At 37.8% G+C, this 26,083-nt stretch overlaps 1 protein-coding gene across 1 annotated transcript in view; it reads left to right on the top strand.

Annotated features, from left to right (window-relative positions):
* Window positions 1–26,083, top strand: part of LOC150091036 (mitochondrial translation release factor in rescue) — a 72,532-nt gene that overhangs the window by 42,783 nt on the left and 3,666 nt on the right. The window contains exon 3 of the mRNA XM_090381371.1: window positions 16,398–16,746. Coding sequence (XP_090237497.1) covers window positions 16,446–16,746 — 301 coding nt within the window. The 5' untranslated portion in view covers window positions 16,398–16,445. The remainder of the gene's footprint in view (window positions 1–16,397; window positions 16,747–26,083) is intronic.

Raw genomic sequence — 26,083 nt, 5'->3', positions numbered from 1 at the left:
TGGGGGCTCATGAGCATCAATGTAGAGACTGTGCACTGGCGATGTTCTGAATGTGCCAAGTGCAATCCTCAAAGCACTGTGTTGAATTGGATCAAGTCAGCATAATGCACTCATTCTGGCAGAATCGTAGATGGGAGCTCCATAATCAAGATGAGATCTGATTAATGCCGTGTATAACCGTAGGGAGGTACAATCTGCACCAAATTTTTGTGCAGATAAAGTTCTGAGTATGTTTAGCTTTTCCAAGCAGGAAGTACGTACCATTTTAATATGATCTAAGAAATTAAATTTTTTGTTGAGGATTAATCCTAGAAATCCGATGTTATTAGTGACTAGGATGGAGATATTATAGATATGAAGTTCAGGGTCCTGATGAAGCTTGTGTTGTCTACAAAAATGGATAGCAACTGTTTTGTGCAATGAGAATCGATAGCCATTAAGGCTGGCCCATTGCTGTATTTTATTAAGTGATATCTGAAGCTATCGTTCAATAGACCTCATAATTTGGGAATGGCAGGAGATGGAAAGGTCATCTGCATAAAGGTAAGTCTCTACTGTATTTGGAAGCTGTTTAGTAATAGAATCTATTCTAAGAGCAAAAAGAGTAACACTCAACACTGATCCCTGTGGAACACCTTCCTGAATGGGCATGTTGGTATCGAACTTGAAATGATATAGTATGTAGGAAATTTTTCACAAATATAGGAAGGTTGTCCCGTAGACCAAGAGAGTAAATATCACTAAGTATGCCGTGTAACCAGGTGGTGTCAAATGCCTTCTCTATATCTATGGAAACCATAACTAGATGTTTGTGTTTAACGAAGGCATTACGAATGGCAAATTCAACCTTGACCATGAGATCCAAACATGACCTGTTTTGTCTAAAGCCATATTGACTATGGCTCATTAGATGTTCTGGCTCAATGATCCAGACGAGTCTTCTGTGGACAATTTTTTGAAGGATTTTGCTGAGGCAGCTTGAAAGAAATATTGGTCTATAGTTATGGGGGCTAGTTTGATCTTTGCCAGGCTTTAGGAACACCAAAACAGTAGAAAGATGCCAAGAGGCTGGGTATACATTTTCTAAAAATATATGGTTGTAATATACCAGGAGATGCAAAGCTTTGTCATCAAGATGTTGTAGCATGACATTATAAATCCCATCTGCCCTGGCAGAACCATCGTGGGCTGTTCTGATGGTTTGCAGAGGTTTGTTATATGGAAGAAGGATGGCAGTTTGAAAGTTAATAGAATGCTGTTCTCTACAGCTTTTAATTCGTTGAAATGATTTAGTGTAAGCAGAAGCTGCTGAGCTTTCAGCAAAAGTATTACCCAAAGCATTAGCTATATCTCTGAGATTAGATATATCTTGCCCATTCTGGGAGAGTATTGGAGAAGGTATGGTAGGAAACTTACCAGAAAGCTGTCTAATTTTTTTTCCATATTATTTTGGGATCAGTTTTACTGTTGATGCTCAACGCAAAACAGGTCTAGAATTCTTTCTTGGCTTACTTTCGTATGAAATGTGCTTTTGCCCTTAATTTCTTAAAATTGGTAAGATTTTCTGTGATTGGACTTTGCCGAAATAAATTCCAGACTTTATTATAATGCTTTTGCCTCAGGGGATTTGATAATGGTATTGAGTCTTTTGCCACTTTTAGGAGATGCACCATGATGTAATCTGTCACATTACATTATCAGTAGGATGAAGGTGGATTGTTTCCTCATCGAGACAGATTGATGATTGAAATTTTGCCAAGTTTGTGTGGACAAATTTCCATTTTCTGCAGAGTTGATTTGAAGGAATCTGTGCTATCGAAAATTTGTATACAATTGGGAAGTGGTCACTGCCCATGGGATCATTTATAACTCACCACTCTGTGGTTGGGACCAGTATTGGAGAACAAATTGAGAGATCTATTGCTGAGGTGTGTCCAGTTGGGAGCTATACGTGCGTGGATGCACCAGTATTCGGTATGATGAGGTTTTGGGCCTCTAGAAAGCTTTCAATGAGTTGACCCCATCTATCTAATTTAGGAGTGTCCCATAAGGGGTGGTGCCTGTTAAAATCCTCTAATATACAGAGAGGTGGAGATATCTGTATGATGAGATTATCAAGATCTTTTAAACAGTAAGTATGGTTTAGTTGTAAGTAGATTGAACAAGTGTTGTGGTAATATGGAAAGTTATACGAAATGCAACAGCTTCTAATTGAGTTTGCAGTTGGTTATATTTAGGTGGGATCTTTGAATTTACTAGGATCACCATGGGCAGCATTAGTTATATTTTGATCTCTTCGATAAAGGCAATAGTTCTTTATTGAAGTTGAAATATGTGAGGTTAGGTAAGTTTCCTGTAAATAAAGAGCGACTGGAGAATATAGTTGCAACAAAAGCCTCTGCAATTCCATTGTAAGATTCAAAGGAGGTTCAAAAGGTGATACAACTAACTACAGACCTGTTAGTTTAACTTGTGCTCCGGGGAAAATAATGGAATCACTGGTTAAAGAAGCATTTGCAGGATCATCTAGACAAGACTGCAGTAATAGTTAAGACACGGCATGGGTTTGTCAAAGGGAGGTCTTGTCTGACCAATTTGATTGGTTACTATGATGTGGTCACAAAGGAACTGAATGCCAAAAATAATTTTGATATATACTTGGATTTCAGGAAAGCTTTTGATACTGTTGCACATGGAAAACTGCTGTACAAATTGAAGAGGTATGGCATCAAGGGTAAGCTGCTACAGTGGATAAAGGGATGGTTGAGTGGGAGACAACAGAGAGTGGTAATCAATGGACACTGCTCTTCGTGGAAAGATGTTATCAGTGGAGTTCCCCAGGGTTCGGCCCATTGTTGTTTTGTATATTTATCAGTGATATTGATGAAGGTATATCAGGTTTAATGTCCAAGTTTGCAGATGATACAAAGGTTGGCAGGGTTGTTAATGATAGTATGCTACACCAACTGGAACTAGATAATTCGGGAAAACGGGCTGAGAAATGGCAACTGGAGTTTAACATTGACAAATGCAAAGTACTGCATATGGGTAGCAATAACTGAAGAGAAATGTACCAACTGGGTGGTACTACACTCAGGGAAGTGGAAAGTGAAAAAGACTTGAGGGTAATTGTGCAGCCAAATATGAAGTTCACTGAGCAGTTCAGACAGGCTGCCAGGGCAGGTCATGGAGTCTTGTCAATGATATATAGGAATTTTGCTAGCAGGGACAGGGAGGTGATAATCCCATTATACAAGCAATGGTCAGGCCACACCTAGAGTAATGTGTACACATCTGGAGGCTTCATTTTAGGAAGGATGTAGAGTTGCTAGAACAAGTACAAAGAAGGGCAACAAGATTGGTGAGGGGAACAAAGGGGGTGCTCTTACGAAGAAAGGCTTAAGTTCTGCAAATTGCACCTGGAGAGTAGGCACCTGCAAAGTGATCTGATTGAGGTGTATAAGGCCTTGAATGGGTTGAGCAAGCTGAATGCTGATGGGATTCTTCGTCTTTCTCAGACTAAGAACCTGAGGGCGCACAGTTTCAAATTGAGGAAAGATAGTTGTAGAATAGATGTGCGGAAATTTGCTTTTAGCCAGCAGGTAATTGATTGGTGGAACAGGCTTCCATCTTTTGTTGTGGAAGCTAATAGCCTAAATAAATTTAAGGCTGAGCTGGACAGGCATTTGGAACGAATGGAGGGATGAAATGGGAGGGGGTTTTTTTGGCTGATGCCGCATAAGCTTGCTTTGTTGCATCGTATGCCTCTACTAATGCTAATGGATGCTGTGGTTCATTTATGTTTAGCTGAAGATGATTCATCTGACTGTTTTTTGTTTGAGGAGCATATATCTTTTTTTCTGTCTTTTTTTGGGATGGTGGGGCGTCCGGTTTTCACACAAACGACACTAGGTATCCCTAGTGTCGTTTGTGTGAAATTCTAGTATGAGTTCCTCATGATCTGAATGTACATCTATTTCCATACTACTGGTGGATGATTCAGGTTTCTTGTTGACTTTAGTAGTTTTTAATTTTTCTTTGTCATGCAGAATGGTCTGAGTATCAGTTGGGATGCTGATTGGAATGTTGGTCGCTTCACTGGTTTTAGTTTGATGTGTGTCTTTATTAGAGTTTGATAATGTACTTTTAGCCCAGTTAGCTAGAGATGTGATGGGAGGTATTGATACATCTGTTTGAGCTGCTGTTGAATGAAAGCTTCGAGTGTGAGATGCATACGAACGACAAATGGTCAACATAACCTGTCTTCATGCCTCAGGGTATGTGACTGTGCTCTGTTTTATATTCTTGGATTTTCTTCCCTTTTTTCCACATTTCACAAGATTTGGAAAAGGCTGGGTGACTTTCTTTGCAGTTGGGGCAAACGGGACTTGAGGCTGAATAGTCTGCTTGTGTATGCTCCTTGGAACCACAAATAGGACAAATGGCATCACCCTTACTTGTTTGTTGGGAGTATCCGTATTTTTGGCATTTAAAACAATGAATGGTATTAGGGATATAAAGCCGAATTCGGCAGTTTAAATAGCCAGCTTTTACTGAGGATGGCAAATCTGGGGTGCTGAAAGTTAAAATTATGGATTGAGTTGGAACGAGATTTCCATCTTTTTTGGTCATTATACATTTTGCACTAATTACTTTTTGATTGCTCAGTTCGGTTGGTTCAAGTCCTCATCATTGGGTTTGTCTGGCCTAGGGTTTGAAGGCTGTAGAGGTGGATAGTCATTTATATCCATGGTTACTCCTTTTAGCCTTGGAGGATAACTTTTTCACCAGATTACCGGCCCTGCCACGGGGAAGCAGAAGCAGAGCCACAGGGAGGCCAAGTGGTTAGATAAGTTAGCTGATTAGTAAAAAAGGTAATATATGTAACGAAAAAGAAAAGTGAATTTCCTTTCTGTTCTTACTTGTGATTTTCCAAGTGTAGAACTGAATTATAAATGAACTGCTAATAGAGAACAATATAACTTAAAATGAACTTTTATCGCTATATAATCACACTTTGAAAGCTTGACCTCCAATTCGCTTGGCACCCGGGGGCCCCCAGTGCAGATAGGCTGCCAGGATAGCTCATGGGGTCTTGTGAATGATATACAGGAATTATTCTAGCAGGGTTAAGGACATGATTATCCAGTTGTATAAGGCAATGGTCAGGCCACATCTTCAGCACTGCATACAGGTCTGGAGACCTCATTTTAGGAAGGTTGCAGAGCTGCTGAAATGAGTGCAGAGAAGAGATAGGTGAAATTTTTCTTTTTTTTTTTTTTTTTTTTTGTCAATGCTGTATAAGCTTGCTTATGCTAAAGTAGCAATTATTTACTCCTGGAACTCCATGTTTATGGTACAAGTAAAAAAAAAAAATCCTTCATGCTTTTTTATTAAGCACAGGAAAAAAAAAAAAAAAAACAGCATTTTTTTCTATTTGAGGGAGGGTTCTTTGTGTACTATACTGATACGTGTGGTCTGATCATTGCCCTGAATATTGCATGTTATTCACGAGTTTCTTCACCGAGCAATGACTGAATTGAAGAGAGGTTTGCTCTACTGTGGGAATGTGCTGCCCTTTCTGCCACTGTATATTTAAAAAAAAAAGATTTATGAGACTGACATTTTCTTATTTTTTCATAATAAGAAATTTCTTATTTTTAATAATGAGTGGACAATTCATGGTATTGTGAAGATTTTGGCCTGGTTCCTTGGCAACAGGTTACACAAAATTCCTTTGCTTTTTCTGTGGATGGAACAGCGGAGCTAAAAATTATCACTAGAAAAGAACTAATATTACTCTTTAAAATAAAATGTAATTGCTAGAGGAAATTCAGTCTCTATTGAAGTTCCTCTATATATCAGCTGTTTCAGTTACTTTTCGATAAAGTTCTAAAGATCAGTGTTTATAAACTTGGAGTTTATGAACATGACAGCTTTGCTGGTTATGTCTCAGGAAGAAATTGCAGCTCAGGCTGCAAAGATACTGTGAAAGACTTTTAGGATAATCATAAGGCAAAGGAATACAAGAAGATTGTCAACAGCATGGTAACTAGCCTTGCAACTTTGGGTTGCAGTATGAGTTAAATATCATGTTTTACTTTGCTGATTGACAGTTTTTCCTGAAGTCTTTGGTAAGGTTAGTAAATAGGTAGAGCAGGTAAAATGTTTTATAAAGATATCAAGAAGATAAAAAAAAAAAAATTAGGATAGCTGGAATGAGACAGTTATGTTGAATTACTGTAGGTGTTTAACACACTGGCTGCCAATATGCATAGTATAAATGGCACTAGGAGTGATGTCTGTGCTACATATCTATGTACAAAAAGCACCAAAGTGCTGTAATGCATATGAGCAGTCATTCTAATGTGGTCAACTAACAAGTGCTCTTAATGTAAAGGTACATGAAATTAACAATTACTCAGTATTGGCAACTGATTGTAGTTTTATTTGTTTTTTGCCTGTATTGATGTTAGTAAATGTACACAAATAAACTTGTTCTAAAATTTTAAGATTTGTTTTGATTTATAGCTCAGCACAAAAGTAAGTGTTTGCTTTTAGCAATGAATTCCAAACTTTTAATTTTCAACCATTATGTACAAATTTTTGGAATGTTGATTTTTTAAACATTCCAAAAATTACACCACATTGAATGAGTTCTCTTATATTTAGGTGGCAGCAAAGGTGTTAAAGAGGTGAGTTATCTGTGAATTACGAATTTACCCATATCACAAAATAAACTTGTCAATAACACTCAAGATTCATGCCATGTCCATCCCAACATCTGCTGTTCGCTCTGTATGGAGAGCTGTCTGCTGCTTTTGTAAAACTGTGTTTTTCTGATGATTATCATTAGCATCCTTATTGTTGATTTTATGCAAAAAATGTGATGCACTAGGTGATTTGGAATCAGCAACTGTGTGTTCAAACAAATGCAAACTACAATCATGCTAAGTACTTCATGTAATTGTGGTTTACATGGCATAAGCTCACAGCCTTTCTGTCCAGCCCTATTGGCAAGGATGCTGATGGTTTGTGGTTTTCTGACAAGATGAAGTCTTAGTAGGAGAAATCATCCTTCTACATAATATGTTCACTACTTCCACTGTGCTGTGGTGAAGAAAGCACACAAAAGCCTATGGTAGAATTTTGTCTAGACAGGAGAGGGCACAGCCTTTTATTATTATTAGCCATATGTTGCACCAGCCAAAAAAAAAAAAGAGTACAGAGAGAGAGAGAGAGAGAGAGAGAGAGAGAGAGAGAGAGAGAGAGAGAGAGAGAGAGAAAATCACCAAAAAAAAAAGAGAAGAATGATGATATCCAGCTCAGGATCCTGGGTGTACCAGGGTCCTGAGCTGGGTATCATCATTCTTTGAGCTTTCTTAACCACAACTTAGTTAGTCTGTTTCAAGCAAAGGTTGCTGGATGAAAAAATCCAATTTTTCACCACATATGGTTGAAAAATCACACTGGTGCATACAATGGGTCAAGCTGCAAGAAATGTGTATTCTACTTTTCACCCTTTTGTATGTAATTTCAACAAATCCACAGCTTTTGAAAGCACTTTGCTGCAGAGGAGACAAAGTCATATCAGAAACATTCAAGTACTCTCATAAGAACATCAATGCTTTCTGATACAATCAGTTATTCTAAAATAAATTTTTTTCAATCTCAGCTTAGTGTAAATTGAGTACATTTCTAATAACTATATATTTTTACCCTTCATTTACATATTTGATCAACTGATGATGTTACCAATGAATTCTAAATGGGAAGCCTTCAGGGACTTAATCTTGGACGCTACTAGGTTTTTCATATCAACTAAGAAATACTGTTCAAGGTTAAGGCCTAAATGGATGTCAGATGAATTAATGAGGCTTGTGGCAGAGAATAAAAATGCAATGCATGGTATGCATATAAATTATCAAGCTACACAGACTCCTATGGCAGATATAAGCAAGCTAGTCTGTAATCAAGTCAGAAAGGAGGTTAGGCAGGCAAAGGCAGATTACGAGAAATCTTTGGCAAAGGATGCAAAGAAAAACAGCAAAGAGTTCTTTGCTTATGTAAACTCTAGAAGAAAGAGGATAAATCAGATTGGTCCACTTAACATAGATGGTTCGACTATTGATGATCTTGATCAAGTAGCTGATAAACTGAATGAGTATTTTGCATCTACATTCACATGCAAGGAGTTATTCAAGGAGGGGAATGACAGAAGTTTACCAAACTCTAACAGGAAGCTAAGTGATTTTGTAAAAACTGAAAGCAAAGTGGAGGAGAAATTGTTGAAGTTAAACATAAAAGAGGCACCTGGGGTGCATGGAATCTATCCAGTTATATTGAAGGAGGCAGCGAGGGAAATTAGCAAACCCTTAGCCATAATTACGAGAGCATTCTTAGATTCAGGGGATGTCCCCATGTACTGGAGATCTGCAAATGTATCCCCGAATTCACAAAGGGTGACACAAATAATTATAGGCCTGTTAGTTTAACTTCTGTTCAGGGGGAAAATAATGGTGCACTGGTTAAAGAGGTGATACAGGATCACCTAGACCAGACTATAGTAATAGTTCGGACACAGCATGGGTTTGTTACGGGAAAGTCTTGTCTCACCAATTTGATTGGCTACTACAATATGGCCACAGGGGAACTGGCTGCCAAAAATAATTTTGATATCATATACTTGGATTTCAGGAAAGCTTTTGATACTGTTGCACATGGAAGGCTGCTGTACAAATTGTAGAGGTATGGCATCAAGAGTAAGCTGCTACAATGGATAAAGGGATGGTTGAGTGGGAGACAACAGAGTGGTAATCAATGGACACTGCTCTTCGTGGACAGATGTTATTAGTGGAGTTCCCCAGGATTCGGTGTTGGGCCAATTGTTGTTTTGTATATTTATCAGTGATATTGATGAAGGTATATCAGGTTTAATGTCCAAGTTTGCAGATGATACATAAGTTGGCAGGGTTGTAAATGACACTAAAACAGTATGCTACTGCAACAGGATCTAGAAAAGTTAGGCAGATGGGCTGAGAAGTGGCAACTGAAGTTTAACATTGACAAATGCAAAGTACTGCATATGGGTAGCAGTAACCCAAGAGAAACGTACCAACTGTGTGGTACTACACTCGGGAGGTGGAGAATGAAAAAGACCTGGGGTAATTGTGCAGTCAGATATGAAGTTTTCTGAGCAGTGCAGACGGGCTGCCGAGCAGGTAATGGAGTTTTGTCAGTGATATATAGGAATTTTGCTATCAGAGCCAAGGAGGTGATTATCCCTTTGTATAGGGCAGTGGTCAGGCCACACCTTGAGTATTGCATGCAGGTCTGGAGGCCTCATTTTAGGAAGGATGTAGAGTTGCCAGAACAAGTACAGAGGGCATCAAGATTAGTGAGAGGAACAAAGGGGTGCACTTATGAAGAAAGGCTTAAGAACTGCAAGTTGCAGCATATGGAGACTAAGCACCTGTGAGGTGATCTGATTGAGGTGTATAAGGCCTTGAATGGTTTGAGCAATCTCAATGCTGATGGGATACTTCCACTTGCTCAGACTAAGAACCTGAGGGGGAATAGATTCAGATTAAGGAAAGACAGTTGTAGAATAGATGTGCGGAAATTTCCCTTTAGCCAGCGGGTAGTTGATTGTTCCATAGACTTCCATCTGTTGTTGTGGAAGTTGATAGCTTAAATAAATTTAAGGCTGAACTAGACAAATATTTGGAGTGACCGGATGGGCGAGATGGGAAAGTTTTTTGGCTGATGCTGTATAAGCTTGCTTTCTTGCATCATATGCCTCAACTAATGCTAATATTTTTGTATAATACAGGTATTATACATGCATTTTACTTGTATTATACAAAGTGTGGCAAAAGCTTAGCATGGGGATGGAGACTGTAAAACGGTGTTGCTTGGTATAATGCAAGCCATATCCCATTAATCACAAATTGAACTCAGCTGCATAATTACTGTATTGTTTTGGTAGTGAGAGTGAAAGGAATTGTATAGAGAACTTGCTTGTGGCACCTACCTTGGCTTCTGTTTTTACATATATACCAGGTGTATTGTGGAACTGTCTAATGGATAGAGGGAGTCCTTTCCTCAGTAATAGAGGTGTGAAGGTTATAGGTTACTGGCATTGCATTCAAAGGTGGAGGCAGATGTATTGGTGGTGGTAGTAGTAGTGCTGTTCTGTCAAATCTTGATCAGTTATTAGTTAGGTATGTTCATGTATGCTTTCCAAACTTGGTTCATACATGATTTTCCATGCTAGCTGGTTGGAGTACAGATTTTATTTTGGGTTGCACAGCACAGCAGTTTTTTTTTTTTTTTACTGTAGATATAATCTGGATTGTGGGTTTCTGCATATCGAGTTTGAACTGATGGTGTATGACATATGCCTTATGTTACTTATATCTGACCATCTGTGCTGCCAAGCAATAGATCGGTACTGTGTAATTTAGACATAACTTTACTACTGCTTGATAATAAGCATAGAAAAATCTACAGATTGGACTGCATGAATTATGGAGTATAATGTTGGCATTTTTGTTTTATGTTATGTTAATCTGCTTCAGAAAGCCATCCCATTACCTCTCATTATTATTTAATATACTCTAATATACAGGTGCTTGATAATAAGCATAGAAAAATCTACAGATTGGACTGCATGAATTATGGAGTGTAATGTTGGCATTTTTGTTTTATGTTATGTTAATCTGCTTCAGAAAGCCATCCCATTACCTCTCATTATTATTTAATATACTCTAATATACAGGTGCTCCATATCATTTGATATTGAACAGATGTTATACATGTGTGCTTTAAGTCAAATGAAAAGTTTCTGAACCAGTGTTCACATGCTTTGTAAAATTTTAGGGGGTAATAGATCTTTAATCGTAATGTGTAGAGATCACATATTAACAACTAAAATCATTAACACTGTAATGTGACTAACATGTAGGTTAGTGCAAAAGCATCATTTTAATGTAGCCATCTACCAAAGTAGTTAAATTAATTAATTAAATTGGCATCGTTTTGGTTATATCTCATATTGTGAATGCCTTCACGAGTTGCCATGGTATTGTACTACTTCGAATAAATAACACTTCACCAGTGGAGAAGACTATTGTTGTTTATTCTCAGTGGATACCACCACCCAGACGGCACCGTTTCAAAACTTGATGGCTTCTCTTCGGTGGGTGGGCAGGTACCCTGGTGTTGCAATAGTGACAACCCAGTTATGAAGTATAACTTCACAATATGAGAGATGCTTGATGGCATGCAATAATATAGACTATAAAATATTTAAGGGCAAAGGCCTCATGCTACAAGGTAGAATGACTAACATGTAGGTTAGTGCAAAATCATAATTTTAACATAGCCATCTACCAAAGTAGTTAAATTAATTAACCAATATAACCAAAACGATGCCAATTTAATTAATTAATTTAACTACTTTGGTAGATGGCTACGTTAAAATGATGCTTTTGCACTAACCTACATGTTAGTCATTCTACCTTGTAGCATGAGGCCTTTGCCCTTAAATATTTTATAGTCTATATCACCGTAATGTGATTAATAATATTAGCTATTCATATTCTAGATGTTAGGTTCATTTATGGCAGTTGGATGCACATATATGCACTCTAGGTCACTTTATAGCAGTTTTTAAAATCCTCCGTCCATGTGATTATCGTGCCTGACACACAGTGATGTGTGTCAGGCATGATAATCTATGGTGTTGTACTTATCTGTAAATTTCAGCTGGTTTTGTCTTTTCCTTCATCGAAAGCTTGACAACACAGCATTATCTCAACACAGGAGAACATTGACTAACGTTATTTTGGATTTACTCATACTCCTTTGTGCTAGCAATACATTTACCAGCTTTACCACCTATTTACAGACAAACTAGCTTTCATACCATAAGCATTATTTACTACTAGGCATAAAGTGCATATAAAACTTGAATGAACTTCACATCACTTTAAATTATGGTTATATTATCATAATAAAACAACACTGTAGTAAAACATTGAATTGGAAGTTTCCTGTACAATCAGAATGAAAAAAAAAAAAAAAAAAAAATGACCACACAGTCAGAGACATTCACAAGAATACAATAAATAGCACTGTATTTAGTAATAATGCAAGCTTGAAACACAGTCACTCAAAGCACATGTATTTATGTACCTTCACTGACCACTTGGCTACAGTGGCCTTGTATAAATAAAATAAACTATATGTTGCATTGTTGTTGAGTTTTAGGCCCATCAGTAATTTAGATCATATTGTGCCACACATATTGTGTGGCATCATAGACTGCCACACATTGATTTGCTCTCCATCCATGTTATTAATAGCTTTTCCATCTTTGATATAGCACCTGAATGCTGTTTCGTGATCACTGTTGATCTTAAATGCCTTGAAATTTATATTATCATGCAACTAAAGAAAGTTCTTCAGTCCCATGATATAAATTTCAGTTAGCTTATATGTATGTATATCTGTGTGTGTATATGTACACACACACACACACACACACACACACACACACACACACACACAGGCCGACCAGGCTAGCCGGGTGGGTAAAGTGCCTGCCTGGCAACCCAAAGGTCGCGGGTTCAGATCCCGCCTCGGGCTTGGATCAAAGTACTGCAAAAAAACCTTGGGAAGTGCATTATGGCCACAGAGGCCGATCGCCAACAACTACCAAAAAAAAAAAAAAAATAACAAAACGCAGACAGTAAACTATCATTATAATACTCCCATTTATAGTGCATCCCTCTTTTAGCACTCTTTTCTTCTAGTCTTATGATCCTGTGAAGTGCCATAGATTTTTTAAAATCTGTAGCACTCATTTAAAACATTTTCCTGCACATATTGCTTTTTTTAAAGGTTCCAACAAAGAATAAATCTGGATATAACTCGCCTTTCTATTGAGATTTGGTTTAGGTGAATGGATGATATAGAGACTAAAGTCTAGGAAGCATTTATAGTGCAGTTTGTTTATTTGGAAATTATTTAAAGTGTAGGTAGAATTTGGTTATTTCGTATTTAACTCGAAGCTTTGAAGGTGGCAAGGCCATTCTTTACAATTCAGTGTGTTTTCATTTATCAGTCTTTTTTTTTTTTCTTTTTTTTTTAATTCAACACTGTTCATCTGTTTTCCTTTGCTGTAGAATAATCAGTATTGTGTGTATATGCGTGTTTGTTTTCAGCATGGCATCAATACATTTCATTAATGACTTATTAATATTATGCTAATACTGTACTACATTTATACATAATATTAAAAACTTCATCCCATATGTGCCTCCAGGGCCCAGGCCCATATGCACAATTCTACAGTAATAGTCAAGCTATGTTTAATTTAAAATCTTTTAAAAAATATTTGTTCTTTTTAAGAGCATGCAAAGAAAGTTTGGAAGTGCCAAAAAAAAAAAAAAGCAAGCATAGTATATTAAGTGCGTAGGTTTTCGATTTACATATAAACTATTTCTTCCTTTATAACCAGCAAAAAAAACTTGCACCTTCACGATGGTGGGACTGTTAGTAATCCTGGGTGACTATCCAGGTGTGAACCAATGTAAGCAGGGTCGAAGTGTGGCGCCCACACCACGTGGAGGAATGCCGCCCCTCTATGTTACCAGGCAGTACTAGGTGGTAGATGACTCATCAACCGGTGCAATACCACCACTTTGCTTATTGGAGGCTTGAAGTGGTGGAACCCATGTTTAGTCCCTAGAGCTAAGTTCTGGTCAACCCTTCCCCATCTCTTCCATCATGCAGTATGATTGATGACTTTTGAGGTTATGATGAACATCGTGGTGAGATCCAATATTCCTTACATTTCGAGGGTACAGCTCTAAAACGGTGTTCGCAGGCCGGCCGCTAGTTAGTACACCGGGCCGAACCTATTGGTAACTCTCTAGGAGGCTTCCGGATCAGCTAGTGTATAATCTTGCTACCTCTACTCTGCCAGATAGTGACTGGAGGGAGTCCGAGTAGTGTGTATGCGGGGAGCATTGCCAAGGCCACGTTATGTCCAGGATCTGAATATATTCTTACCATGTGTACGCCATATCCAAAAATTTCATTACTTCATATATAATGTCCCACCCACTTTTTCTTACTATTGAATACACCAAGAATTGTCAAACTAATAGAGCAAGTTTATCTGCAAAAAGATCTAAACCTCCCAAGCACTTCCTAATTCATTTCACAAATATACGTGGTCTCAATTCTAATCTCAACGATGTCCATTTCCACTTGTAGTCTGCCAAACCCCATGTACTTTTTCTGACAGAATCTCAGTTATCAGTTGATTCAACTACCGCTCATCTCAAATGCCCAAATTATTCGCTGTATGATTCTTTTCGCCTCAAAGGTGGTACTTGTGCATATGTCCGTTCTGATATTCCCTGTCAGAGACTTGGCAATTTGGAATCTCCTCTCTTTGATCTTCTCTGGCTTAAAATCTCTCTACCTCATTGTGTCAAATTCATCTGTTGTCTCTACCGTTCTCCCAACTCCACTAATCACTTGGAGCTTTTTGACTTCCTCTCTTTGCAACTTAACTTTCTCCAGTCCAACTTTCCTAACAGTGAGGTAATTTTTCTTGGTGATTTTAATGTTCACAACTCCAGCTGGCTTCCGTTTTCTAGTCACACCGACCCAGCTGGTCGAGATGCTGAGGCTTTTGCAATTACTAATGACCTTGCACAAATTGTTCATTTTCCTACAAGAATACTGGACAATCCTAATCATACAGCCAACAAGCTTGATCTTTTCTCACAAACAACCCTTCTAAGTACACGGTCGAAGTGAGAGGTCCTTTAGGCACTTCAGATCACAACTTGATGATTGTCTCTTCTCTAATGGAGCCTTTATCTCATGGCTATTCACAACCTTGTGTTGTTTGGCATTACAAGAATGCAAAATGAGATTACCTGCGAGATTTCTTTTCTTCTTTTCCTTGGTTGGATTACTGTTTTGAAACTTCTGATGTCAACGTTTGCTCAGATCGTGTCAGTGAAATTATTCAGGTAATTCTCCAGTGGGGCAAAGACAACTTAGTTGATTTCAAATCTTCTAAAACTCAGTCTTGTCTTATATCTCGCAAAAAGGATTCTTCTGCTCCTATGCTTATCTTTAGTGACACTCCGATTTCTAAGCAAAATGATATCTCTTTTGGGGATTACCCTGACTTCTAATCTCTCTTGGCACAAGCACATTACAAATATTGCTTCCTCTGCATCTAAAAAACTTGGTTTTCTCTTTCGCTCTCGGCATTACTTTTCTTCCAAACAGCTGTTCACTCTGTACAAATTGCAAATCTGCCCTGCCATGGAATATTGTTCCCACATCTGGGGTGGTGCCCCCAAAACCTTTCAGGCTTCTTGATTCCATTCAGAAGAGGGTAGTTAGGTTAATTAATGATTCATCTCTAACAGAGTCTCTCCACTCACTGTCTCATAGACGTGCTGTTTCTGCTGCATGCCTCTTCTTCAGATACTTCCATGGGCACTGTTCTTCTGAATTGGCTTCTATAATTCCCGCTCTCTCTCTCTCTTTCAAAACAGTCCGAATATGTGCTGCCACCAGCCATCATCCATTTACTGTCCAACTTCAAACTCACAGAACCAACTTTTCATCTTCTTCGTTTATTCATTCAACTGCCGTTTTCTGGAACAACCTTCCTTCATACATATTTCCTGAAAATTACAGTCTACAGAAGTTCAAGTCCAGTGTCAACAAATATCTTCTTTCGTCTTCTCAACCTCCAACCCAAGCACGGTAATAAGTACTATAGGTTCTGATACCTCTCGTGTTTGGGGTTTACATTAAAAAAAAAAAAAAAAAAAAAATCAATATTATTTACCACAATATTGATGAAAAATTACCTCCAAAAAAGGGGTTTCAGTCTATAAAATTTCCCCACTTATGGTGCTGTTTGAGACTGGTCCCCTTGAAAGCACTGTATTGAGTTTACTCTGCTCACATCTACACAGCATTCGTCAGGCATGATAATCTGTACTTATATTATCATTTGATAACATTGTTATAAATATCATAATTTCATACTATTGATAAAGTCTCTACGGTAGGAGCATGTAATGTATAGTTTATTAAGTTTATACAAATATTTCTTTATTCTGATTGTAGAGGAAGGCTTTTTATCTCCTTACTATTTTTCACTGCATAGAGATAAAACAAGTGTTTTATCTCTATGCAGTGAAGTGTTGTTTTATTATGATTATTGTCCACCTGTGTATAATGTGCCCTTTCCAGTTCACATTAGATAGTTATATTAAATATAATGTGCCATCTGTTACAATTAAAACAGATTTTTAGTATCATAAAATGAATTTTTTTTTTATTTTCAGAAAGGGTTCATGTTTTTGAAGAAAAGAAGGTTGATCTGAAAAATATAAATGACATTAGTTCATATGTTAAATGGCTTTTACAAAAATTATCTTCAACATATCACTGGTAAACATTCAGCAGTCATCAGTTATGAATATGTAAATGCTTTGTGTCAAACGAAGAACACAAAATTTTTGGCCTTAACTGGAGTTTTGATGTTAGTCAGATATAAATATGTCATAGACCGATCTCAGGTACCAGAGATAAATGAAGATGAGTTAGAAGAGCAGTTTATCAAAGGCAGTGGTCCAGGAGGACAGAGTGTAAACAAAACTGAAAACTGTGTAGTATTGAAGCATCTTCCCACTGGTATGTAGTAAAAATATAAAATTTTTATGCTTCAGATATGCAGGATGTGATGCAAAATTTCATTTATCTTTTTATTTTTTGAGTGAAACAAGATAATTATTTTGTCTAAATTACCGCATTTTTTTCTTAAAAAATTTCTTTAAATTACTGCATTTTATATTTTTTCTGTTATCATTTTGAAATTTATTTTTTGGTGTTTTAATGACATCAGTAGCCAAGTTTACTGGAATTATTTAAATTAGTACTATTTCTATGAATATGGGTTTTCATTTAGAGTTTAATAAAGTTCCACTGCCTATTATTACTATTTGTCAGCTAACAACTGACCAAGTGTCTGTCTAATGGACAGCAGAAACAGACCTTCACTTGTCAACTAAAACAGATCAGTACTGTTGTGAATTTGATAGTGAAGTTGTGATATATACTGTTTTTTTTTTTTTTTTCTGTGTAAGCTCTTCTCAGCTACTATTACACTGTAATTGAGAAGTCAAAAATAGGCTTCCCCTAGGAATTGTTCAAAAGACTGGGTTTTGTTTGTTATTATTACTTGTTGTAATTACAGGTGACTGTTTATTAGAAAAGCCTTTGAGGATAAAGACAAGTAAGGCTCCCAGAGTTGATAGCACATACCCTGTAGTTTTGATAGACAATGCAAGCAAGTGTATTGAACTTTGAGGTTAATTATGAGGGCATCTTTGGATTTGGGAGATTCCTTTAGCTTGGATTTTTTGATTTTTTTTGATTTGGTAGTTGTTGGCGCATCGGCTTCTGTGGCCATATTGCACCTCCCAAGGTTTTTGCAGTACTTTGATCCAAGCCCGAGGCGGGAATCGAACCCGCGACCTTTGGGTTGCCGGGCAGGTACTTTACCCTTTAGCTTGGAGAAGCTCCAATGTGTCACTAGCACATAAAGGTGATTCTAAGAGCAAAGTTGGTAACTAAAGGCTAGTTAGTCTGACTTCACTGGTAGGAAAAATCTTAGAGGCAGTGATTAAAAGTGCATCATTTAGAGTTGGCACCTCTGTAGCCAGGTGGGTAGGAGCAGCAGTGCATAGCACACGCTTCTTGATTAGACTGGAGTTCGAGCCCATGACCACAAAATACGGAAGATGCGGAAAGGTCAGGAATGACTACTGCATATCCACGGAGAGCAATTTGGCCTTTGTTGCTAATGCTCCTAAAAACCAAATAACAACAACAGCATCATTTAGAAGGATATGGAATTCTGAAGGACACACAATGTAGCATTGTTAAGGGTAAATCATGCTTAACTTAGTAGACTATTTTGATGCAGTTACTCATGAGCTCGATTTAGGAAGCAATTTCAATATAGTTTATTTGGATTTTTAGTAAAGTATTTGATTCTGTCCCTCATGAGAGGTTTCTGTGTAAGCTTAAATAGGTTGGGATTACTAGTAAGATTCTAAGATGGATTGCTGGGTGGCTGCAGGGCAGAAAGTTGTGATTAATCGATGCTCTTCAGATTGGTATTAAGTCAGAAGTGGGCCCCCCCCCCCTCAATGATTGGTCCTTGAATCACTGTTGTTTCTCATTTTCATAAATGACATTAACAAAAGATAGGTGCGATGTCAAAATTTGCAATTCACTAAGATGGATCAAAGGTGACACAACTAATTACAGTCCTGTTAGTTTTTCTGTCTGGGGAAATTAATGGAGACACTGGTAAAAGAAGCACTGCAGGATCATCTAGACAAGCCTTCAGTTATAGCTTGAACACAGCATAGGTTTGTTAAGAAAACTCTTGTCTGACCAATTTAATTGAATACTGTGATCTGGTCACAAAAGAACTGGATGCAACGAATAATTTTGATATCATATATTTGGACCTTAGAAAGGCTTTTGATACTGTTGCACATGGAAGACTGCTGCACAAATTGGAGCAGTGTAGCATTGGAGGCAAATTGCTGGTATGGATAAAGGGATGGTTGAGTGGGGGAAGACAGAGAGTTGTAATCAATGGACACTGCACTTCGTGGGCTAATGTTATTAGTGGTGTCCCCCAAGGTACAGTGTTGGGCCCATTGTTGTTTTGAGTATTTATCAGTGATATTGATGAAGGTATATCAAGCTTAATGTCAAAGTTTTGCAGACGATACGAAGATTGACAGGGTTGTTAAGGACACTAATGACAGTACACTGCTGCAACAGGATCTAGAAAACTTGAGCAGATGGGCTGAAAGGTGCCAAATAAAGTTTAACATTGACAAATGTAAAGTACTACATATGGAAGCAGTAACCCCAGAGTAACATATCAACTCTGTGGTACTACACTGACAGTGGTAGAGAATGAAAATGACAGGGGGGGGGGGTAATTGTGCAGGCAGATATGAAGTTTTCTGAGCAGTTAAGACAGGCCTTGTCAATGATACAGGAATTTTGTTAGCAGGGATAAGGAATTGATTATCCCCTTGTATAAGACAATGGTCAGGCCACACCTTGAGTACTGCATACAGGAGGTGCCTCCGTAGCCAGGTGGGAAGGAGCAGCAGTGTGTAGCACACACTTCTTGATTAGACCGGGGTTCGAGCCCGCCATCACCAAATACGGAGGATGCGGAAAGGTCAGGGAATGACCACCGCCCGGAGCAATATGGCCTTAGTTGCTAATGCTCCTAAAAACCAAAAATAACAATAACTGCATACAGGTCTGGAAGCCTCATTTTAGGAAGGATATAGAGTTGCTAGAATGGTACAGAAAAGGGGAACAAAGGAGCGCTCTTATGAAGAAAAGCTTAAGTTCGTCTGGAGACTAGGCACCAGCAACATGATCTAATTGAAGTGTATAAGTCGTTGAATGGATTGAGAGTTCAGTGCTGATGGGATTCTTCCTCTTGCTCGGATTACAAACTTGAGGGGTCATAAAATGAAATTGAGGAAAGACAGTTGTCGAATAGATTTGTGGAAATTTGCCTTTAGCCAGCAGGTAGTTTAATTCTGGAACAAACTTCCATCTGTCGTTGTGGAAGTTTGCTTAAATAAATTTAAGGGAAGAAGTGGACAAGCTTTTGGAGCGAATGGATGGGTGAAATGGGAATGGGTTTTTTTTTTTGGCTGATTCTGTATAAGCTTGCATTCTTGCATCATATGCTAATGCTAACGCAAGCATGAACTCTTCCAGGATGTGTTGTGCATGGGACAAAGCCCCATCCGGGCAAGGTTGAGGAAGGCAGGGGATGGCTGCCTCCCCCACCAGAAGAATGGGATTTGGGGGTACAGCACAGGTGCATGCAAGCCCATGTTGCAGAAACAGCAGCAGTCATCACTCTCTGTTCATCCTTATTGTCATGGTGAGTCCAGTTCAGGGGCATACTTGGCACAAAGTTCCTCCCCAGTTCATAGTAGCCTCCGTAGCCGAGTGGTCAGGAGTGGGAGTGCAATAGCACACGCCTTTGAGTAGACTGGGGTTCAAGCCCCTGACTGCTAAATACGGTCGATCTGCCAACCCGCACTGGACCAATGTAGCAGATTATGGTCGATTTCCCTCAGCATTTGTTGAGGAGGCTTCCATCCTGCAGTGGGTTGATAATGGCTGCAGTTTACCTTTACCCTCCCCAGTTCACACTGCATTGGCTAATTGCAATGTCTGTGGGTCTCGTGGAACATCAAATGGCAGCATCTATAGCTGGTAACATATATGGATATATGTAGTCAATTACGGGGGACCCTAGTATAATAATATTTTTTTTTTATATATACAACCTATGCACTACTGTACCGAGGTCATGCTCATCAACTGCTACCTATATGTCCACAGCCATTGGCAAAGATTAAGGCATATTCCCGACACAAAACATTGGCTCTAATCAGCCTGTTTTCTACTGTAAGCATCCTATTAGAGAATTGGGAGAGAGTTATTTTCCTTTATCCTGGAAATTCATCTGTTGTTTTGAAGAAATGAGTCATCCACACTTTCATTAAATTTCACCTTCACTGTAGCTACAAGTGGTCCCTAAGTCAGTTTTGTTTTAGCTACTCTGCAAGTAATCTTGCAGTATCTAAAAGAGAAATCCTTGAGTGTAGTATGAAAAAGTAGAAGTGCTTAATAGTATAGATGGGACATTAAAAAAAAAAATGCTTTAAAATTTGCTATTCCTGCCAGTAATGTGTTAACCATTCTGAAAAACTGTTTGAGGGAATGGGACCCAGTTAGAAACATGCAAAATTATGCCCTTGTGAAGATGAAGCTGTTTTTAAGTGAATGAAGTTGATTCGAGACCCAAACGTGCAATATCAGGGCCATTAATAAAAGAAAAGTCTATGGAGTATGCCTCTTTTCTGGGGCTTAAATCATTCCAAGCCAGTTCTTGTTGACTGGACAAATTTAAAGAGAACCATGGCTTACTCGAAAAAGCTATTTCTGATGAAAGTGGAGTTGCAAAGAAACATGAAAAAAATTATGGTGGAATTTACTATGAGAATAAACTATGAGCCCAAAGACTTTTTCAACATTGATGAAACATGTCTATTTTTTAAATGTTTGCAGAACAAGACACTGACTTTTAAAGGTTATAAATGTTTAGGTGGTAAAAATAGTAAGGAGAGAATTACACTCTTGGTTTTTGCAAATATAGCTGGTAATGAAAAACTGAAGCTTTTGGTAATAGGCAAAAGTAAACAACCCCGATGTTTCAAAGGAATAAAATCATTAGATTGGACTACAACTACAACAAAAAACCTTTGAACAGCGAAATTTTTGAGTAGTGCATTTGAAATTTCGATAGAAAGATGAAAGAAAGAAAACAGAAAAACATGTTGATCATCAACAACTGCCCTGCCCACCTTGGTAATTTCAAAACTTACAAGTGTGAAGCTTGTTTTCTTCCCTTCATCTTAACTACAGCCATTGCGCTAAGGATTTGAAAATGCACTACGAAGGCGCATACTGAAAAAAATTATACTGAGAATAGGAACCAATAGATGTGCATATCGGAGTTGGCAAAAATGTAGAGTCAAGATGTGATGGAAACGATGATTAAGAATTGTTTCCTAAAAGCAGATTTTGCTAAAATGCTAATTTACAGTGACGAGAGGGACGAACTTCTACAAGACATTGAGCAATCTTGGGAAGAGTTCCAAGTGAGGTTTGATCAGTGGAGAAATTGCTCTTGACAAATTTTTAGCAGTTGATAATGATGTCGTAGCAGCTGAATATCCGAGTGGCTCCAACATTTTGAAGCGTATTTAAAGAAGTAGTGACAATATCAACGATGAGTTGGATGAAAATGAGAGCAATATTAAACCTTCCAAACAAGAAATGTTGGCAGCATTTGAAACTTTGCATTGAGGTCTTCAGTGGGAAGAAAATGTAACAGAAAATATATTTGTGAGTGTTTAAACAAATGTGAACATTTTAATGAATGATGTACAGTAAAATCTAGTGTGCAACAAAGAATAACTAAATATTTTACATTGTTCCTAAAAGTATACTAAAGCATTGTGCATTATTGTAAGTAGTCATTTCTTAATATGCATGTATTAATAAATTAATTGTTTTAAAATGTTAGAAAATTTATTCATTCCCACTTAATTTTGATTTATTTCCCGTTGTTTACTATATATCTGAATTTACAGTATTTTTCATTGTTGTAAAGGTAATATTTCTTTATAACAAAATTTCTGTTTAATAAATTTTTTCAAGGGAGCAAATTCAAGGGATTTGTTATATAGAGGTCCGACTCATTTGTTAGCTGGATGTCAGGATGACATTTGAGAAGATTGCATCATTTCCTACTTTATTTTCTGTTTTTAAGCCAACTGTGTATATGTTGGTATGAGTACAGTAATACCCCGAAGTTACGCGATAGGTGGGTCCGACAAAAATCACGTAAGTCGAATTCGCGTAAGTCGGGGTACAACTTTGCATATAAATACATATAAATTTTGCTTAATTGGGACCAAGGACTAACAAAAACACTAGTTTAGAAGAAAAATATTAATAAAATTGCAGTTCTTTATACATATTAATACAAAATATGTATTAAAAAAACAAATGACTTACGTAAAGAAGTTATTTCGATGTCGATGGCTTCATAAAATCTAACAAATTCGTCTGACAGCGCGTTCCTTTTTTTCACGCAGAATTTCTTCGTAGCAAGCTAATAATTTTTTTATTCCTTGCTTTGTAGCTATAACGCGTTCTTCGTTGGAGTCTATGTTTTCTAAAATTTTTAAGCCCTTTTCAATTTTCAACCTGTCAAGTTTGCAATTGTCATGTGCTTTTCGCCGTTGCTTCATTTAGGCCTGTAGCACGTGCAATATCACATGGTCTTTCATTTCGCTCAAAGCGTTTCACAATTTCATATTTTTTCTCTATCGACAGAGGCGGACTGGCCATAAGCCTTACCGGGGAAACCCCGGTGGGCCAGTGTGATTTTGGCCATAAACCATAGTGTGAGGCCACTATAAATTTTCCCGGGTAAGAATTTTTGATCCAGTCCGCCTCTGTTTATCGATAATTGCTTTCCTTTTTCTCTCTGAATCTGCAATGTCTTCACCAGGACGCTTCCTTTTCACACCTTTTAATTTTACTAATTTTTAGGGAATAAAGCGCAATTACAAAACGAGGAGCAAGCTTGATACGCATAAACAAAGTTGCGCGCATGTAGCAACTGAATAAACAACACCATAAAGGCAGAGATACACTATTAACACCTCACATTTCTAGGGGTTACTACCATAAAACAATAAAAATCCAGTTGCGTTTCTGCTAGTGGAATCTGTTATAAACTGGTAGTAAACTCGATCTAATTGCATTTGCGATTATATCGATAGCTGGAATTGTGTTGGTTTTTACGTTATTATGGTGAAATGTGTTTCCCCTTCACTGATATAAAAAACATAAAAGCAGCAAAGTTGAATTTTGTTCATCTTTCGCTCTCAATCTCCGCCGTCGCACCGGATATCGATAACATATGAAAAACGACCTTGAAGATAGTGGGCGGCAGTGTTGCCAAACGAAAAAATCAAGAACCGCGTAACTCCGAGTTCGCGTAAGTCGGGGTATTACTGTAGTGTACTGAATGTGGAAGCAGAATACAGCTACTGGAGATTTCCCCCTGTTCCATGACTGAAAATGGAAATTATTTCTTTGTAGGAATTCTTTAAGATGTATATTCATGTTTATTGATAGAAGGGAGAACCTAATATATGTTTTCCCATTGTTGTATGAACAATATTGGCTACACTGGCAGGGACCTTATTTTGTATGTATATTTCAGCATTAATTGTAGGCTTCTCATAGATAATGAGGGTTCGTGGGATTCAGCATACTCACTGTACACCAGTGTTCTGTCTATTTCTCTGGCAGTGTGAATGGTATTATATAGACTTGGTTCAACCAGTGCAGAGAACTTGGTCTATCTCAGTTATAGACATTGGGTGTGCCATAATCTGTTTTAAATCTTATTATTGCTCTATACAATTGAAGCAAGGAGCAGTGGTCTGCTCCCCACCTTGCTGCTGAGAGGACTTAGAATATTTGGCTTTTTCAGACAGAAAATTCCTAACAGTTTTATGTTTTTTAAAATTAAAATTTTTAAAAATATTAATTTTAAAAATGTTATTCAGTTTTAGTTTCGGGTCTGGATGGAGATTACATTTTCCGCAAAAATATATACATGTGGTTTTTTTTGTAAAAATTCTAAATCCATTAGTTTTTGCCCATGTATTAATTTTGTTGATGGAGGTCTGCAATTGTCATTCTTTTCACACATTTTGAGAATGACAAGAAATATATATATATATATATTTTTTTTAAATGAATGCTGTTACAATTAGCAGTCAATGTCTGGCTTTTTAACTAATGGGAGGTGAAGTTAGGAAGCTAATTAGGATAGCAGTAGACACTCCTGCCCTCATATTGCATAAGTAAAATAAGTAATTTTTTTGAATAAGTAAAATTACTTATGCAAAAAATGCCTTTCAAATAACATATACAGGGTGTCTCAAAAATACACGGAATAACTTCAGGAATGAGTTCCTCATATGTAGACAATGAAAATATTTTATACAAACATAGTTCTGGAAATGCTTGGTTTCCGAGTTTTGAAGGTCTGTCTATGACACTTAACTGTTCACATCACCTTATAGTAATTGTTCAAAATGTCCACCTTCTGCCTGAATACAGGCCTCACATCGACATCTCATGGACTTGCGAAGACTATGCCAAATTCCTGACATGTTTCGTATTGTCTCACAACCTGCCACAATTTGATTGTGGAGAGTTTCCACATCAGCTACAGTTGGTGTTCTCACAACACTCTCCAAATAGTCGAATGTTGAACAGCCAGTTGCATTGCTATTCTGCGTGTGCTGATTCCAGGAGTGGCATGCACAACATCCAAAATATCCTCCTCTACTTCAGGAGTCGTAGACCTTGGTCATCCTCTGTCGGCAGCACGAAGTGTAAAGGTCCCATGTTCACAAAGGCGGCGATGGATACCTTCAAACGTTTTCCTGTCTGGACATCTTCGTTCTGGGAACCTTTTGTGATACAAACGACGAGCCTCTAGAGCATTGCCATCCGCCAAGCCGTACATAATGTGCATATCTGCTTGCTCCTGATTTGAGTACATGGTCGGAATGGAAAACCACCAGATTCTGTCAGTACCTTGTGATGAAGGAAATCACCTGCGAGAGAGAACTCATTTTGGTTAATAACTCGGGAACCAAGCACATTTCCAGAACTATGTTGATATAAAATATTTTTATTGTCTACATATGAGGAACTCGTTCCTGAAGTTATACCATTTATTTTTGAGACACCCTGTATATATATGCAAAGTATTTAAAATGCATAATCAATAAAGTCTTCCATGTGCAAGACATGGAAGACAACTATTTCTTAGTTGGGACAAAGACTAGTAGCTTCCAAGATTATTTATTTGAATACTTCTCATTTGCCACTACTAATACTGCTTTTTCTAACAAGGTATCTGAAAAGACTGTTTTGTATCAACTTTAGGCAAGCAAATAAATACAAGAAAGGCACCTGGGGTGGATGGGATCTATCCAATTATATTAAAGGAGGCAGCAAAGGAAGTAAGCAATCCATTAGCCATAATTATGAGAGCTTCCTTGGACTCAGAGGAGGTACCCACAGACTGGAGATGTGCAAATGTAACCCCAATTCACAAAGGAGGATCAAAGGCTGACACAAGTAATTATAGACCTGTGAGTTTACTTCTGTTCCAGGAAAATTAATGGAAGCACTGGTTAAAGAAGCACTGCAGGATCATCTTGACAAGAATTCAGTTATAGCTCAGACACAGCATCGTTTTGTTAAGGGGAAGTCTTGCCTGACCAATTTGATTGGATAC

This window comes from Mastigoproctus giganteus, chromosome 1 (assembly GCF_048544385.1).
Source record: "Mastigoproctus giganteus isolate SK-2022 chromosome 1, ASM4854438v1, whole genome shotgun sequence".
NCBI classification, from domain to species: Eukaryota; Metazoa; Arthropoda; class Arachnida; order Uropygi; family Thelyphonidae; genus Mastigoproctus; species Mastigoproctus giganteus.
The sequence above is the reverse complement of the archived record's forward strand: the minus strand, read 5'-3'. Positions and strand labels throughout refer to the sequence as shown.